Source organism: Mastomys coucha, unplaced genomic scaffold, assembly GCF_008632895.1.
Source record: "Mastomys coucha isolate ucsf_1 unplaced genomic scaffold, UCSF_Mcou_1 pScaffold22, whole genome shotgun sequence".
NCBI lineage: Eukaryota > Metazoa > Chordata > Mammalia > Rodentia > Muridae > Mastomys > Mastomys coucha.
The window spans coordinates 177,836,804-177,856,228 of record NW_022196905.1 but is presented as its reverse complement, the minus strand read 5'-3'; the positions used below and the strand labels follow the sequence as shown (position 1 = coordinate 177,856,228).

Here is a 19,425-nt window from a genome sequence, read left to right as displayed (position 1 = left end):
GCCTTATTTCTTCCATCTGTTCACTATTCTTAATGCTAATATGATTAAGCAATAAAAACAATTATAGCATACAGGTCCCCTGTGATATGTTTTTATTCTGGGTCATGACCCTTGAAAATATCAAACCAATTACTTTACAGCATGATTAATGAATTAATCTCATTATAAATTAGATCTTCCATCACTTGAAAATTAGGCAGATAATAATTTAATTTGAAAATAAATCCTAGAATTCATTATTTAGCAATGATCTGAACAGATCTTCACTCAGTTTTTCATCCGGGGAGGAAGATGGTTTCCACTCTGCCTTTGGCCAGAGACAATTGATTTGGTTTGGTTTGGTGTTGTTTATATTTTTCCATTGTCCTTAATAGCTGGCTTACTACCTCACTAGCCTCCATTCGATGATTTCTCTAACTATATTTGACTGAAACATTTGACAGTGGTTTTGCTTTGATTCTGTTTTCTGAGATACTGTCAACATTGCATGGCAAAGTCGGTTTGCATTTGGGTGACATCTCACTGGCTTCCCCAGCTGTGTTCTATTAGTCACTATGATAACCTTGAAGGAACCACTGCTGTTCTTGCTTGATAGGTTAGGGAGACAAGATGGATGTCAAAGCAGGCCGTTCAGCAGTGTTGGAGCCAATGCTTCAACTCAACCTTCTTATTATCCCAACCCCTTGCTAAAGCACACAGAACGATATGGCAGTGCTGTGGGCCAATAGAATTGCTTGACTGCCCAATCTCTATACAGTCTTGCTAGGTAAGGGTTAAATAATAAAGCATGAGCAGTCAGTCTTGTCCATGCAGAAAACTGTACTTTTTCATTAAGAGTGCAAAAAAAAAAGTCTGCCCTCAGAATTTTTACTTTTCTTAATACAAAATATCCAAATCAGTTAGCAAAGGCTATAAAACATGTAATCCTATCTAATATCTCTCTAACATAATACAATAATTTTTATCATTTTAACTCTGCCTTCACTCTCAACAAACCATGCTATCTCATACACAAGCAACATTTTATGACTGCAGATATACAACAGGGATAAAGTTTGATATAGAATCTACTTGGCTTTGGCAGATAATGAAATATGTTTTATGGATTTATACTAATGTTCTCCATCTCTACTGAAAGACCAATAGGGTAAAGAATATGTGATTGTGAATATTCAAGTGTGCACTGTTGTGTGTGTGTGTGTCTGTGTGTGTGTCTGTGTGTATGTACATATGTGTGTGTATGTGGGGGAAGTGTACCTGTGTGTGCATGTGTAGGTCAGAGTTCAGCATCAGATATCTGTCTCAGTAACACACTTCCTTAGTTTTTGAGACAGGTTCTGTCACTGGACTTAGAGCTTGTTGATGTGGCTAGAATAGCTGGCCAGAAAATTTTAAGGATCTTCCTATCTCAACCTCCCACACTGTGATTACAGATAAATCATTGCTGCTCCCAGCTTCTTTGTACAGGACTGATGGGGATCTGAACTCTGGTCTTCACACTTGCAGGGCAGGCACTTTATTCACTGAGCCATCTGCACAGTTCTACTCTTAGACTTTTATATTGTGTATATGGACTGCCGACAGTTTTTTGGGTGATTCTGAATATTATATATTTTGTTCTCCCAGTTAAAATTAAAATACAAACCATAAAAAGTTACTTTCTAACTGGAGAGTCATCCATAAAGAGCACCTGCTCTTCGGGTAGACCTGAATTCAAATTCTAGCACCCACCAGGTAGATAGAACAACCATCTTCAACTCAGTATCTCTCTTTGGCAGCAGACACACACACACACAGAGCACAGATATACATGCAAGCAATACATCCATACACATAACATAAAAAATAAACATTTTAAAGAGTTACAAATTAACTTTTGTGATTTCAAAAACAATTGCTTATGAAAATACACTCTTTGTCAAAGTCAGGTTGTTTTGAAGTTAATGGAGTCACAATTACAAATCCTAGCATGTGTAAAGGTCAAGAGCAGGTCAATGTTTTTTCTCTTAATGTTACCATGAACTTATATAGACTATGCATGGGGCAAATCAGCTCCTGAGGTTCTAGGAAACAGTATACCAGATCTGGCATTTTGTTGTTGCTATTTCTACAGGCAGAATACATACCATCTTCCACTTGTTGAGACCTAGGTTGATGAATGCCAGGAGCTTCTGCAAGCTTAGCAAAAGACAAATTAATCGCAAAGGGAGACTGCTGATAGTTTCACATGGGCTTAAGAAATTTGAATCCAGGTTTGGGCAACCTTCCCTTAACTGTCTTGCACCTTCTGTTGGACAGTCATACTCATGGAGAAGCATTACAAACTGCTCTGGAAGTCTGTGACTTTGTGTTGTTTCCTTCACCAATACGAGTGGTTAGTTGTCCATTCATAAAAACGTTGCTCAGTCTGTCCCTGGTTTCCATATCCCACTAAGTAGGATTCCCTTTTGAAAAGATAGAGATAGAGAATATAAATTTAAAATGCAAATACAAAAGCACAGGGAAAGAAAAAGGGCATATTTTAATGCCAACGAACTACACAGATTTTTAATCCTCCAACGCCTTAATCATACCCCTTTACTGTTCCTGTGTCAATAGACTTCTAAATTGCTAAAGGCCCCAAGATACCATCTCTAGCCATCTTTTCTTCCCTGTCTATTCTGTCTTAGAAAGACCTTTTCCTGTCCCACGGTCTTCAGAATGCCTTGCAGGCTAGTGTTTATGGGATGCACAGAACCAGCAGCTTGAACCTCCTAACCTGACTTCAGTTAGGCTTGCCTTCCATTGCACGTCCTACAGAAGCCACTCTGGTCTAGATGTTCTGGAAAGTGATTCAGACTTTGTCCGTAACTCTATTATTAGCAACTATAATGGTAGACCTGGCTAAACCTGAGAGGCATACATTAGTTACTGGACTTAAAGTTGCTTAGAGTGCCGGGTAACACACACCTATCACCCATAAATCGTAACTACAATTATGACGTGGCGCCTTGCCTTTAACACAAGAAAACGAGACAACTTGTGTCTCTTCCATGCCCACAGATCTTCAGGCAATAGACCAGATTGAACTGGCAAAGTCAGCCCTTGCTTCATCATCCCAGTAGCCCACTGACCCACACAGTCAGTCCTGCCCACAAACAGCTATGAAGTAGTTCGTGATTTTTCCCCCCTCTCCTTTCTCTTTCCAGAAAGATTAATGCTGGTGCTCCCACAAGCCCAGCACAAGTGGCCATTGCTTCCCAGCATCCCAGCTGCCCTCCTGCCTTGCTCCTGCCCCCACAGTCTAGCCTCTGCAACAGTAATCTTCTAAAGCATTAATCCGATCAAGATATTTTGCCTGCTTAAAACCTGCCAGCTGTTTCCCATCGCAGCCAGCCATGGAGGCTTTTACTAAGGGCTTACACATCCAGCCTGTGTCTGCTGCATGACCTCTTCCCTGGATCTTCTTTCTCCATGCTGCAGTGCCTCTAGCCTTGGATGTGGGACACACCAAGCTCCTTCCATGCCCAGGGCTCCTGGCTTGCTGCCCCTCTCTACCTTTGCTTCTCACATCTGTGTGGAGCATGCTCCTTTCCAGAACTACCACAGCTTCACACAGGCCACCTCCAAGAGAGCAGCCTTCCTTGACTACTGGGGCTAAAGCCACCCTACTTCCATGCACTCTATGGTTTTCTTATCTCTCTTTCCTAACCTGTATCCGAACATCAAACATCACATTAGCTGATCCGTTTTCCAAGGCTCGCACGCTCTCCACTGTTGCAATGTTGGCTTTTCGTGAAAGGGCTTTGCGGGTTCTGCTTATTACTGATCGTTTACCCAGTGCTGGAACAAACTCTAATAAAGAAACCATCAGAATATACTCCGGGCCTGACTCAAGTGAGCTTTGCTGTGTTTTCTCTTCTACTATGGAGTCTGGGGACATGGACAGGTTTGTAGATATCCGCGAGGTCTTTTGGGCAAAGAAAGAAGTGTCAATCTAACTGATTGACAATGCCCATGGCTTTTGACCTATGTGAATTTTCATTTTATACGCTTACGAAAGCCATACTTTAAGTGGAGTTCTGAGAACTGCACTGTTTCAGTACTAAGGTTTAAACCCAGTTCCTTGTGCCGGGGAGGCAAGTGCCTTCTCTCTCTTGGTATTTGCAGACTGGTTCTCATCAAGTTACCCAGAGTGGTTTGGAACTCACTCTGTTAGCCGAGCAAGTCCTGGACTGTCTCAGTTTCCCCCATAAGCTGGGATGGCAGGCCTTTGCCACCAGGCCCACTGTAGTTTACTAACAACTGGAAGGGTCTGTTTTCCAAAGCAGACTGTAACCCATCTTGACTAGTTTGAGTTCTCCTTGAATATCTGCATTCTTCATGTGATAGGAAATATATAACATTGTCCTGAAAAGGTTGTCTTGAAAGAAATTATTTAAATATAATCATCACCATCATCATTATCATGAAATAGCATAAACGTAATTTTCAAAGTTTTATAGGAATCAGTGAGAAGTAAGGCAGGAGGAAAACTTCTCAGAGGATGAAAGACATTGATAGGCGCGCAAGCCAGACAAGGGCCTGAGTTCAGACCCCAGGACTCACATAAAAAGCTGATGTGGTGGAATGCACCTCCAATCCCAACACTCCTATGGTGAAATGAGAAGCAGAGACAGGAGTTAGTGAGTCAGCTAGCCTGGAGCACATAGTACATGAGCAGAAAGAAGAGAGGCTCTGTCTCAATAAGGTGGAAGGTAAAAACCCAGACCCACATGCACGCTTGTGCAAAGAGAGAGAGAGAGATGGAGAGAGAGACAGGAAGAAAGAGAGAGGGAGAGAAAGAGAGGGAGAGAGCGAGACAGAGAGAAAGAGAGGAAAAGAGAGGGGGAGAGAAAAGGAGAGAGAGAGAAAGAGAGAGAGAGACAGAGACAGAGAGAGAGGAAGAGAGAGGGAGAGAGAGGAAGAGAGAGGATTGTTTGTCATTTAAAAAGAATTAGGGTTGAGAATTTACCTCAGTAGCAGACAGAGCATTTGTCCAGAGTTCAGGCCCCACCTTGGGAAACCAAAAGAAAACAGAAAAAACAGCAGCGATTATCAAATGCTGTGTGAAAACTGCTGTTGTTTTGTAGAACCTGGGTTCATTTCTTTTCTCTTCTAGCCTTGCCTTATCCAGACACCACAGAGGTGATGTAATTGGTTCCTGGACCTTTCAGGAAGACACACGGGGAGCTCACATCTCTTTCTCCAGCCTTCACTCAGGCATTTCGAGCATTACAGGGTCACTATTGCACAACCATTCCAGAAGAAACTCAGAAAAAAATACCAGAAATTATTCTAAAGGATCACCATCACTGGGTTTACAGATGGGCTCATCAAGCAACTCATAATTTTACTTCTCAGAGGAAAAGCAAAACCAAGACAAAATCACCCTACAGCCTATATTAAAATGTTTCTAGAGGCCTCTGGAATATTCTACTGCAGTCTCTAAATTCTCTCCATTCAAGCACTTTCTTGACCATAGGCCAGATGACTCAGGACTAGAAACACTGCAAAACCAGAAGTCTTTTAAAGAGATTGAACAAAGCCCACAATGCTTTATGCTGGTGGGAGAACACAATGATCCACTTCATAACTGCTTTCAAAAATGGCTGAAATCAGCACTGAAGTGATGGCTGTCAATAACGAGTTCACCACACAAGCATAAAGATCCACATTCAAACTTAGTACCCCATAAAAATTGAGCATAGAGATGCCCATCTCTATCCCCAGCACTGTATGAGCAAAGACAAGCAAATCCCTGGAGCTGTCTATCCAGCCAGTAAGTGAGCTTCAGTTTCAGTGAGAAATCTTATCTCAAAAAAATAGAGACTGTGATGGTTTGTTTATGCTTTGCCCAGGTAATGGCACTATTAGAAGGTATGGCCTTGTTGGAGTAGGTGTGGCCTTGTTGGAGTAGGCATGTCACTGTGGGTGTAGGCTTTAAGATCCTCCTCCTAGCTGCCTAGAAGCCAGTCTTCTTCTAGAAGCCTTCACATAAAGATGTAGAACTCTCAGCTCCTCCTCCATCATGTCTGCCTGGATGCTGCCATGCTCCCCCCTTGATGATGATGGATTGAACCTCTGAACCTGTAAGCCAGCCCCAATTAAATGTTGTCCATATAAGAGTTGCCTTGGTCATGGTATCTCTTCGCAGCTGTAAAACCCTAACTAAGACAGAGATGTACTGGGGAAGACCCCCACTGCCAACCTCTGGCCTCTGACTACATGCATATCCCTACACTAAGAGACCCTATGTAGGCCTTTGGCTTCCACCTTCATGAGCACACTCATTCCCCAACATACACATGCATACAACCAAACATAACACATAAATACATTACTTTTTAAAGATGTGGTTCCACAGAAATAGCTCTATCTATAAATGATTTCTGCACAAACATGAGGACCTAAGCTTGAGTTTTCAGTACCCATAAAGGTTGGGCACAATGGCACACATCTACACACCCAGTACTAGCAGTAGGGGAGTTGTGGGAGAAAGGCCAACACAGCCAAAATGATGGACTCCATGCCCAGTGAGAGTTCTTGGTTCAGAGACTAAGGTAAGCAATGACTGAGGGAGCTACCCAATATTGAGCATTGACCTATAGTCTACACACACACACACTCATACACACACAGACACACACACACACACTCATACACACACATACACGCACACATATATACACACACATTCATACACACACTCATACACACACACTCATACACACATACACACACACACACGCACACACTACTCTAAGTAAACATTGTTAAAACAAATATAATTTTACTGTAAAATATTCTGTTCAGAACTTTACAACGTGTGATTAAAATGCTGGAGTCATTAAAATGCTGGAGTAATTTAGCAGTTTAAAGGAACAACGAGGTTGTTATATGAACACTGAAGTCAACCTAATATGTTTGGGTCCTCGTGCTCAAAAAGACCATGTTGTCCTGTGGTCTCATCTTGTGATGTCAAGAAGCAGACTGTCATATAGGAATGGAACTGTTTAAGGCAAGGAGCTAATATCAATATTCTTTGTGTGTATGTATGTAATGTAAAAATATTTATCTGAAGTCTAAGAAATTTCAAAAAGTATATTATATTTTAAGCAGTACAAAACATCCCAGGATTTGGTGTTTACGGAAAACATTTTTTGTTTCCTGGTGGTTTCTCTTTTCTTTCCTTCACTTAACTAAAGCATTATTTTGGTTTTGGTTTGTTGGAAGATTTCTTTTGTTCCATCACTTCTTAAATAGCAAATGGAAATTCGTTTGGGGGGGGGGAGTGCACATCCCAGTCATAGAACTTGTACTCAGCATATATGAGCACCCTGATTAACTCTCCAGCACCCCACAGGACAAAGGCATAGAGACATTGATTATAACTGCATTGCAGAACAAACAGAAATCAGCTTATGGGAAACTGCTGGGGTTGACTTTTCAATCTGTCTGCTTCCTTGGTGGTTGGTTTAAGATAATATTTTGCTAAGTATTTCAGTCTGCCCCCAAACATTGTGTAGGTTGGCCTCAAACTCATGACCCTCCTGCCTCAGGCTCCCAAGTGTTGGGATGGCAGGTATGTACTACTATAACCACCTTGTTCCTCCCTCCTCGATTTTCCACACCAATAGATGTTTTAGCAAAATGCATATCTTCATCTCAACCAGTCTTTAGCTTACAAGTTCTATCTTAGCCTTCCAAGGTTTTTGCCTTCCACTGAGACAGGTCTATAACAACACTGTATAGCTCAGAATTCCTTCTCTGTGTTCCCAGGTCCTAACTTCATAAACCTCCCTCAAAAAAATTATATTACAAGAAAATACCATACTTTCTGTCATCCATCAATATTTCTCAATACAAGTCAGAATGACACCCGTCACTCACAACAATGAAACTGTAGTTCCAAAACAAAAATAATTTTAGTTTAAAATATATTTCAGAACTTGGAACTGATACTTGCTTCATCTTCTTCTGTCTTTAAGATCTTTAAGCTAAGAATAAAGCATGTCTGTGTGTTCAAGGGCATAGGAGCTGTGCTGCCAATGTGGTGCACTTACCCTGGCGTATGACCAGGCTCTCATTGTATGACCCAGCATTACATCAGAGAAGGCATTCCAATGGAAAAACCAACATGACTACGTCAGTCGCTTTTTTTCTGTCATTGTATCAAATAGCTGAAACACCAACTCAAAGGAAGGAATTACTTGGCTCCTGGTTTCATAGGATTCAGTTCCTGGTGATGTGGTGCCATGTTTCTGGGTCCGTTGTAAAGCAAAGCAGTAAGGCAGCAGAAACATGGAGAGCAGGAGGCTGCTCAGTTTGTGGCAGATGAAAACTAGACAGAAACGAAAGGGACCTGGGAAGTAGGCAGAACCCTCAGAGCCTTTCTCCCTGGGATCTACTTCCTCCAGCTTGGCCCCATATTGCAACACTTCCATAACTTCCTGAAGTACCACCACCGGCTGAATACTAGGTGTTCAACCCTTCCTCTCCAGACTATAACAGTAGCCATGATAGATCACAAAATGACAAAAATTAAATGAAGAGCTTAAGCTTGCTTGCCAAAAACAAAATCTTCTACAGAATCCCCCTTTATAACAAATGTGCAGACTTAGAGACTAAGGCTCCTAAGTAACTGAAGCGGGAAGTAACCAAAATCTCTGGGCCCAAAAGAACCTGTCTCTAAGGACCCTTGATTCTCCCTTTGCAGTCGGGTCTTTTCTCCTCCTGATTTGGATGGTGCTTCTCTGAAGCCTTTTGTGGCATATTCCTAGCTTTAACTCTTTTTCTTTCCATCTCTACATCTTACGTTTATCTTTCCCTAATTTCAGACTGCGAACATTTTTCAGAGTTAAGGAAAAGCTTTGGAAGGTCCATTTGTTGACAAGCTCATGCCCCATCTCTTGAAAGAGAGGCATTTGGAATGGGCCTGCTCAACTTGTCCTGTCACAGACAGTCTGAAGAAAGGCTTTGCAAGCAAACAAGACAAAAATGGAAACGAAGGTCGTGTGGGAGTTGGGGGAGAGACAGTGGTGTATGAAACGCAAAGCTCTCAATAGACAACCACATCATACCTTCTTTCCTTAAAGGTATCTTATACCCATGATCTGGGGCCTCCAACCACGATGCAAGAACACCACAGCCCAATCCAAGATCAGCAATGAGCCCATAGAGGAAGGTTGGTGACTGCACAGAATGTAATGGTCTATGCAATTACCTATAGTTAATATTCACTCAAATCCCCCAAAAGACACAAAGTTCTCCTAAACACTTGACAGATTAGGCAAACTTATCCACTGCTTTTAATGCCATAGGCCCTTATTTTCTGTAAAAGTTTACAAGGATTGAGTCTAATACTTGATCAAAATATGTGTATGTAGCCTGATGAAGTTTTATCTCAGGCAGACTTTGCTGATTCTTTTAATTATTAAAATTTATATCAGATGAGTCTATCAACCAAAGGCAAAAAAAAAATCAATCTTGTTTTAAGACAGTGTGTATAAATCTGTACTCCTCTCTCAATTCCAGATACAAATAAAGGCAGAGCATTAGATATGGATTTCACATGTTCCTGTGTCCATCGGCCAATGAGAACTACTTGACACATGAAAGATATTTTACATAGGGAGGACAGGAGGGAAGAAAATATTTAGGCTACTTCTGTTCTTAAGGCAAAGAGTTTGATTGGACAAGGAAGGCTGGTATTCATAATATACAAGGCTATACAACTAGATTTTAAGTAATAAGAGGAGAAAATATCAAAGTAGTAGTTGTATTTCCTAATCACATAGAAGATGAAGCACTATTTGTAACTGAAGTTCATGTAATCCCCAACTCAGTAAACAAATGGAAAGTCCTAGGAGTTATTTCATGTTTTTCTAGACCTCTTAGCAGATTTGATGGGCAGAACCCATATACGGATAGAACTTCCCACATAAAGGTCAAGATAACAATGTATTGAGCCAGTTTGGAGATGACTAAGAATCCATTTATCCCACACGCTGTAGTAACAGCAGGGTGTATCCTAGCAATGTCTAGCAATGTCTTGAGACATTCTTCTACTATCCCAGGGCTCTGCACCAATACTGCTGTCTTCTGTGTTTATATACTGTCATATGGGACCATTGGGATACTCTGTGGCATCAATAGATGCTCATAAATCCAGAAAGCAATGCCTGTTTAAAGAACCAACATGAGGAGAGGGAATATAAGGGTTTTTTTTCCCTCCCAGCTAGATGGTCATGAGCCATTGCATGGCAAGGAGATGATTTGTTGTATTTTTCCAGGTCTGAGTTGTCTCTTATGTAATCCTGACTCAAAGAGAGAATCTTTGCCTCCTTCCCTCCCACTCACTCTCCAACTTACTGCTATCCCATCCATCCCCAACACATTCCCACAATTGCAGTGTTGTTGTGGAAACTGGCACTCTGCTAGGAAGCACGGCCATGTCTCCATTGTCATCTGAGTTGGTGTCAGGTCTCTCTACTCTGCACACTCCCTGTTTTATTTTCACAAGTCTTCTTTCTTTGTGCTATCATTCGTGAGTTCCCATTGTCATCCCACTATCTGGTCTCAGCTGCAGCCCTTCCCCCTTTTTCATACTCTATAAATATAATGTCTCCCCTGTCTACCTTCAGATTTATATTTGTATATCATCCCAGACCTTGACTCTGACCCCCAGACCTCTCTGATGTTTAAAAGTCTCACATTTCTACTTTTTTTTTTTTCAGTTAAACTTGTGAAACGCCAAATCCCATTCCTTACCACCCAGCCCAATCTGCCAGAAGATTTCTCTACATAGACCTTATTACATAGAAAATACTTCATTCTATCAAGGTTCATATGGAAAGAAGCTAAAGATTTTTAATAGCCCCCTGCCCCATGCTTCCAATCAATGCACTGCTAAACGTCTGCTGATGATTCTTGACTCATATATAATTCATGCACGTCACTCCTTTCTGTCCTGACCCCAGTTCACGTCGACCTTTTTCTCTTCGTGCTATCTCAGCTCATTTTCTTCTCTGGATACACTCTTCTCATAGCAAGAACTCTTTTTTAAAACCCAAGCTCATCTCCTTAAAACTGATGGATAAATAATAGCTCAGAGTCATGATACCTTTAATCACAGTACTGGGGAGGCACATGCAGGTGACTGTGATTTCAAGGCCAGTCTTATCTACAGAACAAGTTCAGAGCCAGCAGGAGAGAGATAATGAGGCTCTGGCAACTGTTCAAAGCTAACCCTAACCTACGAGATCATGTTTCCCCTAGTGTGTTAGTCATTTTTCTTATCGAGCCAAGAAGTACACGACAGAAGCATCTTGGAACATGAAGGCTATATCTTGCCTTACATAAAGCAAGAAAAATATGTCTGTGTTGCTCCACACAGTGGATGTGGCTCCTGAGCTGGTCAAGATGTGTGAAGATGTTTGCTATATCTCAGCATTGCAGGAAACAGAAAACGCAGGCCAGAACCTACCTCGGTGTGAATCCCAAGATTCTCATGTCAGCCGTACGTTTCCAATAGTGAAGCATCACCTCCTAGAGGTGCCACGAGCTCCAACAATAGCAAGAATTGCTGGGGACCATTTGTTCAAATACATGCACACAGGGGACACTTTAATTCAAAAGCAGTATCTAGTCCCTCCCTATCTTAGATTCTACAGCATCATCTCATTCTTAGATTCTAACCCAATTCAATTTTTATGCCCTTGAAAAAAAAATGCCAAGACCTCTAGCCTGGAAACTTTACATCTGGAAGCTTTTATTCTTCCACATGAACATTTCTTTATCTAGTTAATTTCTAGGTGTCAGAGTTCTTGTACAGCAAAATTAAGTGAGGTTATCCTCTTTGAAATTTTCTGTCAGCACTCTTCACAACACAGAAGGGTCTTTTACGTGATTCATATAACTACAGGGACTCACTACTAGCCTTTGCAGTCCACAAGACTGAAGACTACACAGATCCTAATTTATCATCAATAACTCCAATGCCTGGCACAGTCTATGATTCATAGAGAAGCCTCAACCTTGCTGAGGAGGAGAGAGATAATACACAGTGAGAAAGAGGAAATGGAAAGCAACTTTCATGAGCCTTAAAGTACAGGGCAAGAAACATCGGGAAAATGCACTTGCATTCATCTGTAAGTGCAGACATTTCTACCCCAGGACTGGAAGTGATCTCTGTTGGGCAATAGCCCACTTGATGGCCTTACACTTAAGTGCCTGCCGCAAACTATCAAAGACATATCACAAAACACCTGCAAAGTGGCCATAGCAATTCATTAAAGCCAATTAGTATGTCTCCAAGCTTAGAAAGCAACACCATTACTGCCTTGGAAGTTACAGAAAATAAAATTCATAAATCATCTCCAGTATAGACCTATGGCTCTACAAAATCAGAAAAAACTCTGGAAGCCAGGGCAGCAGGTGGTAGTGAGAGCCAGTAGCTAGCCAGGGGTAGAAATGCCCAGAGAACCCAGTTATACACTCATATATGTCTCATAGAAACACCTTGCTCGGTAAGTTCTTTCAGTAGGCCAAGTGGAGAAAGAGTATTAAGGCCCAGAGCTCTCTATCTAAATTAATAAATTGGCTCTCATTAAGATAGGAAATGTGGTAGGAGTTTTATGAAGCACAGTGGAAAGAATATATACCAAATTAAAAGTTAAGTAGTCTCTCAGTGTATGCCAAGGAGATATTTCAGAACCTCCAATGGCTTGCCGGAAACCTTAAAAACTAACAACACAGATGCATGCACACACACACACACACACACACACACACATACATGCACATACACATACCCACACACACACACACACACACACATACATGCACATACACATGCCCACACACACACACACACGCCCACACACATGCATGCCCCCACACACACATGCACACACACATGCACACACTAATGCAGTGTTACATGAATGAATAGTGTACATAACATCAATAACGCTAGATGAAGAAATGATTCATTTATTTATTTATTTGTCTTTAGCAGGACAAAGCAGAGTGAGTGGGATCTCACATGCTGCTAAAAACAGCACACATAACAAATTGTACTACTTCCTCGAATTTTCCCTGCAATATTTTTATACCAAAGCTAACCACTGACAGTGTTCTTACCACACTATCTACACACGTATGTAGAAGGCAGCTGATTCCCTGATGATCACACGCTAAGTGTAGATTCCCTTCAGTAAAATGCTGGACCAAATTACAGTCAAATGCTTCTCTCCTTCACTTGCATACTTTGTACCATTTGGATGTGAACAGCTCTTCCATCATCCTCTTTGTCTTTTGTATGAACAAATTACCATCATGCTCATTTCCATGCAATCCCATCCAGAGTTAGTTAACAGCACCATTTTCTATTCATAAGAAACATAAATCATGCTTCAAAATTCAGTGCCAAACAATCTCCGTGCTTAGTATCCACTTTCATGAACAATATCCAGTCCTGGTTTTCATACATAACAGTGCCAAATGTTCTTGGGTCTTTTGGGGAGCAGAGGGTGTTCTGTCTGTGAGTTCTTAAGTCTCCCCAGCATTTCCCAAAGGTTTCTAGCAGCTGTTTGTCTTCACATAAAAGGCTGTTTGCTAAGGACAGCCCCTTGACAGCTTGCTCAGTTTAAGCTTCTACCTCATAATCAGCTTCAGACCCTACCCACTCTTCAATCTCCTTTATCGTGGGGCAGCAGCAACTCGGCCCTAGGAGTGAGTGTGTGGTGTGTGTGTGTGTGTGTGTGTGTGTGTGTGTGTGTGTGACAGAGAGAGGTGGGGAGGGAGCATGTTCCAGTGCTTAGGAAATGTTCTGGGGCTGTTGTACAGTTGACTAGGATTATGAAAAGCATGAGAAGCATGTGTGGGACCTCCTTCTCCTTCTTGCCACATATGAGGCAGGCTTCCCAGAGACCTGGCTTGGTGTACAAACCTAGACTTATCAGCCTCCCTCTTTCCTTCCCGGGCTTCCAGAGTTCTGAACAAACCATCCCAGACCCTCACCCCACCCGCAAAAAGGCACTGAACAGTCTCTGAAATGTCCATCCCTTTCTCTTCTTTTCTTTTCAATTGTTTTAGAAAATAGTTTCTACAAGTTCCAGCATTCTAGAAGGAAATTTGTTATAATCATTCTGGTTTGTTTGCCATGCATCTCTCTTGTGTGGTTCATTCATGGGCCTATGTAATTTCAACCCTTCTTTAGTATTCAATGATTAAGCAAATCAATCAATCTTATGTTAAATAATGCTCGTAGAGCGTCGCAAAGTGCTGTTGAAGACTACTTATTGATACCTGGAAAACATAAATTTAAAGGACCACACACATATAGCACCCTGGAAAGGCACTAAAGGAAGCAGTTGCTATCTCATTCCCATTTCAAGTTCTGTAAAGACTATTGTGTTTGCTGGGTATGCAATATGACAATAAAATAAAATCTCTATTTTTTTTCACTCTATAAATAAAGGCACATATTTAATGTTTGGTTTAGGAACCAAGACTACTTAGATGAATGAAGGAAATTAAAAGATAGATTAAGCCATGTCATGCCAGTGAAGTTAAAATTCATTTAAAAGTGACTTAAAAAAAAGTTGGTTATTTTACTTTACATGTATGGATGTTTTCCTGCATGAATGTCTGTATCATGTATGGGTGAGCTCATGGAGGCCAGAAAGGGGCATCAAAGCCTCTCGAACTGGAATTATAGACAGTATTTACCTATTCGATGGGTGCTAGGAACTTAAACTACATCCTCTGTGAGAGGAGCAAGAGTTCTTGACTACTGAGCCAGGTGTCTCTTAAGTTGCTCTTGAGCAGTTTTAAGGATCAGGTCCACTGAACTGTCCTCAGTAAAATGAACCACTGCAGCTCTTGGGGGTTTAACAGTGCGCCTGGAAATTTAGCTCCAGTACATTTGAAAAAGCACAGCACCAGCCACAACAAAATATATATTAAAAAAGAAAGAAAGGAAGGAAGGAAGGAAGGAAGGAAGGAAGGAAGGAAGGAAGGAAGGAAGGAAGGAAGGAGAGAAAAGAAAAGAAAAGAAAAGCATGGTTAACTCTCACTCTGAACAGGTAAATTTTTGAAGTTAAAAAACTTCTTTAACGTTCTCCATCCTGTCTTGAGAGGCATCTCCAGGAAGTTCAGCCAAGCAAACACAAGCATGGCAATATGGAAATACATTACCTGTGACACATAGCCCAGGAGCCATATGGCTGGATTAATCTTAGGAATGAAGCAACGGGAGAGCTCCCCATATTTTTCAAAGTCCAAATTATATCTACTTTATAATCTGAAAAATATTTCCTTTCAAAATAAATACTGTCACTAACTAATGAAATGCCTTTTTGATGTCTTATAAGATTATCATAAAAATATGTAAATATTCAGGAACAATAAGCCAGTCCTTTTCCTGCTGTCTCAGCTCAGTGTATATTTAAATACATTATGAATAGCATACCTAATTGAGCATGCTTACATCAGTACTAGTTGAAAAAAATCTAATTTCCCTAAGGGTAGAAATTAATTGTCACTAAGCTCCGTAGAAGGCACACAGACATCAGGAAAATACATTAAACAAATAACACTTATCAACCCAATCAAAATGCTTCATTGTGAACAGTAGTGAGAAACTTCTATCATCATCAACAGCAACAACAATATCAGCTAGCTGTTTGCATCTTTCCATTTGGTCCACCACAAAGGAAATGCTATTTAATTTCAGAAGGAGAAATTTATGATTTATAACACTAAAAATAAATGAGTGCCCTTGAGCCTGAAAACATCTTTTAAAAGAGCTGGAAAACACGTTCCTTCTTAGAGCATGAGGCAAATTTTAGCTTGGTCACAGCACTGCAGATATGTATGAAATATAGATATATGTATGTCTGTGTATACATACAATCTTCTTAACAGATTGTCCCAAAATTTACACCTTAAAACAATGATGAACATTTATCATCATACCTAGTGCTCTGAGGATCAGGAATTTAGATCAGGAGTAACTGCTGCGACTCACTCTAGCTGTACATCCTTCAAAGGCTGCCATCAGTGGGAAGGCCAGCTACCACCCCCGGGTGGAGTGTGGGTCACTTCCCACATGAGAACTCACCATGTTATGGCAGGTAGCTTCCCCCATTACAAGCCTTCCAAAGAGAGGGAGAGGGAGAGGGACAGGGAGAGGAAGAGAGAGAGGGAGAGGGAGAGGGAGAAGGAGAGAGCAAGAAAGTAACTGTAATGCATCTTTGGAAGTCATCACTTCTGCCAAGACCAACGAGAGAGAGGAACTAGGCGCCATGTTTTAAAGGGAAGCACATTAAGACTTCACGGATGCGTTTTTGAAGCTATCACAGTAAGCTCTCAGTACAGCTGCTTCCCTGGATTACAGACAGCACTTGTTAGAATCCCTGTGGTTCTAGACAGCCTGCACGTTTATTAATACTGGCTTTCTCATGAGAAAGAGACTCTTCGATATAGACTAAGAACTAATTAAAAATGTAAGACTTTGAAGTAAAGCTAAGACTTTCTACCTAAGAAAGATCTGGGAAAAGGTACTTCACTTTCTTCAGGCTTTTATGCTAGATTTAAAAGTCCTAGATGCAGAGTTCAAGTCCTAAACTGGGTTTAGTCATACAGTAGAGTGTCAAGGCTATATGAAACCCAATATTTAAAATTAAAGTCAGTTCAACAATTTGTGTCCAACCATAAAAGTTTGATTTTGACACAGACATTAAATATTATGATAGGAGCAAGAAACTTTCAACTTAGAACTAAGAGAATTAAGGTAATATTATGGGTCCATTTTAGCAACAGATATATGGTTTGTTTAAAAACTGTTAACAGTCAATAATAACAATGGGTGCCAGTTTAAAGTAGCTAACAGATAAGATTTTGTTTATTTAGATTTACAAATTAAATTATTTATTTACCAGAAATGTAACTTTTCTTATTATGAAGGAAAATGGACTAAAGTTTTGAAACAAAAGTGTAGTTTTTAAATTTCAATGAAATAATATGTGTAAACACAAATATATTTTGAGTTTACTCCAATAAATCTTTGACTTTCGAATCCTCAAAATTTCCAGGGTAGAGAATTAGAGGAACTACATCATTTTAGATGGAATTATGATCCAAATACTACAAAAAGAAAAACATTCTAGGAATTAAAAATAGACTCAACGAAGAACGTTGCATACTTGCTGAACTACCATCAAAGGGACCTTAAAAAGTAGGCCACCTCTTTCATCCAGACTGTGTTTCAGACGTGAGAAAGGTTATCATACAAATGTTTTATCAGGACAACTTACCAATAGCCACTTAGAAAATATATTTAAAGAGAAATGACAGAGGTCTCAGAAATCCCTCAGGGAGTCCCAGAAGCAGAGGAATTCCAGCTTCACTTATGCCTCCTATGATACATGATGGTGCCTGCACAGAGGGACATGGTTGGGAAAGGAAGGCACCATCACAGAGATGGCATTTTCTCTGTCTCTAGAATGCACTAAACTGCTCAGGCATCCTGCTTTTTGGAATCACCTTGAAGTCTCTGTTTCTTTTATAGACACATTTCCTGTTTAGCTCCGTGGTTAGTAAAGTCTGAATGAGTTTTGGTAATGCAGTATTCTTTCTTGTTATCCTCTTCATTTTAGGCAATCAGTATCATGATCACTTTGCTGGTGTAAGGACCTTGCTATACTGTACATCATTTAATGTAAAGGGAAAAGGAGTATTTTGTCATTTTTTTAATGTAAAACCAAATATGTCCTTTGCCAATTCCAGAAAACAGATCATTGGATGGGTTACATCCAATGCAACGGTGAGGAGACACCCCTCCCCAAGATCCAAGTTTCTCATAATGAAGAGTGAGCAGGATAGGTGGTCAACCTACTCAGTAGACAACAGAAGTCATAGGCCAAATAGTCTAAACCAGCAACAAGAGAGAAAGTGGAGATGAAGGGTCACCTCACAGACGTGTCTCACTATGATCCTCTGGAAGCTAAGGCAGTTGGGTGGCCAGGTAGAGCCCCGGCTAGCCTACAAGAGTAAGACCCTGCCTTAGAAAACCAAAGAAACTGGAGTTCACTTGCCCTATGTCACCCTAATAATCCAAAAGCCACGCCACCTTTGTGCTGGCTCTGATACTAAAGGCATAGAATTTGTCATGGTTGAGGAATAGTAGGAGGACCTGGTTGGGAGGGGCAGGCTGGGTTGAACAGCTATTGGGGGAACAGTGCTGGCAGGCATTCTTAGCCTCTGAGTGGGACCCCAATCATGAAGTTATGTCAAAGCCATGCATCTTCCTGTCCTCCTCTGCCTTTCTTGGCATTTTTTGTCTGCTGATATGCTCCTATTTTAAAAAGCAATTCTGTACATCATCACTAAACCAATTGCTTCTGAACTTGATGACAGGTGTTGCTGTGGGTTGAATGTGGTCTCAGTGTCCCCAGGGCTCCACTGTGTCCCTAGTTACCACTGTGAAGGATAGAAAGTTAATCCAAATATCGTTGGGTGGAGGTCCTCAATCTGGAAAGTAGTTAGGACTAGATTTGAGTGGTACTGCCAAGACTAAGTTCTGGAAGTTTCTAAGAGATGGGTAGACCACGAGATACAGCATATGGATGTGTGTTTGTCATGTGACCTTGTATTTCTTCAGAGCTCCCCAGCAAGAGAATCATGACTAGATATGTACACGACACCTTTCATCTCCAGAATCATGAACTAAAATTGACCCTTTTTCTTTATAAAGTACCTTGCCTGGGGTACTTTGTGGTAACAACAGTAACTGTGCATCTAATGTTGTTTTTTTGCAGAGGAGACATCACATGACACTGAACTAACTGCAAAGCATCCAATACATCTCATTAAATGTACATTTTATGACTAGCATAATCACAAAAATAAAGAAGTTGGGATGAAGAGGTGGCTCAGTAGTTAGGAAAGCATCCTGCTCTTGCTCCAAGTGAGAGCCAAGTTCCCGGCGCCTACAACCACCAGTAACTTCAATTCTGATATTTTCTTCTGCCCTCTTCTGGTACACACACACACACACACACACACACACACACACACACACGGGAGGGGAGAAAATGGGGCTGGGGGAATCCTCCTTTGTTCTGGTAATTGTATCCTTAGCCAATAATGTCTGATTTGGAAGTTGAAGAGGGAAGCTTGGCCAGCCTCAGGTTGACATGCAGTAAAAGGGTTTACCTTTGTATTAGAATTCATCGTTCCTGCTCAACACATAGCATAAGCTCGCTGAGCATCTCAACAGTATCCAGCCTTCACCTCTTCCTTCTCACCCACATTCCAGGCTATTCTGTCTTCTTTCCAGCAGTTAAAAGCAATATCCTGCCTAACTTACTTTTATTCAGAGTGCAGAGTATTTATAAA

At 40.9% G+C, this 19,425-nt stretch overlaps 1 protein-coding gene across 6 annotated transcripts in view; it reads left to right on the top strand.

The window, feature by feature from the left end:
• Dlc1 (DLC1 Rho GTPase activating protein) overlaps window positions 1-19,425 on the top strand; it is a 377,111-nt gene that overhangs the window by 142,147 nt on the left and 215,539 nt on the right. The window contains exon 5 of one of the 6 annotated variants that reach the window (XM_031339558.1): window positions 5,141-5,890. The exons of the other annotated variants lie outside the window; for them this stretch is intronic. Within the exon in view, the coding sequence (XP_031195418.1) occupies window positions 5,141-5,170 (30 nt within the window). The 3' untranslated portion in view covers window positions 5,171-5,890. Of the gene's footprint in view, window positions 1-5,140; window positions 5,891-19,425 lie in introns of those variants that run through there. 6 annotated transcript variants of the gene reach the window in all.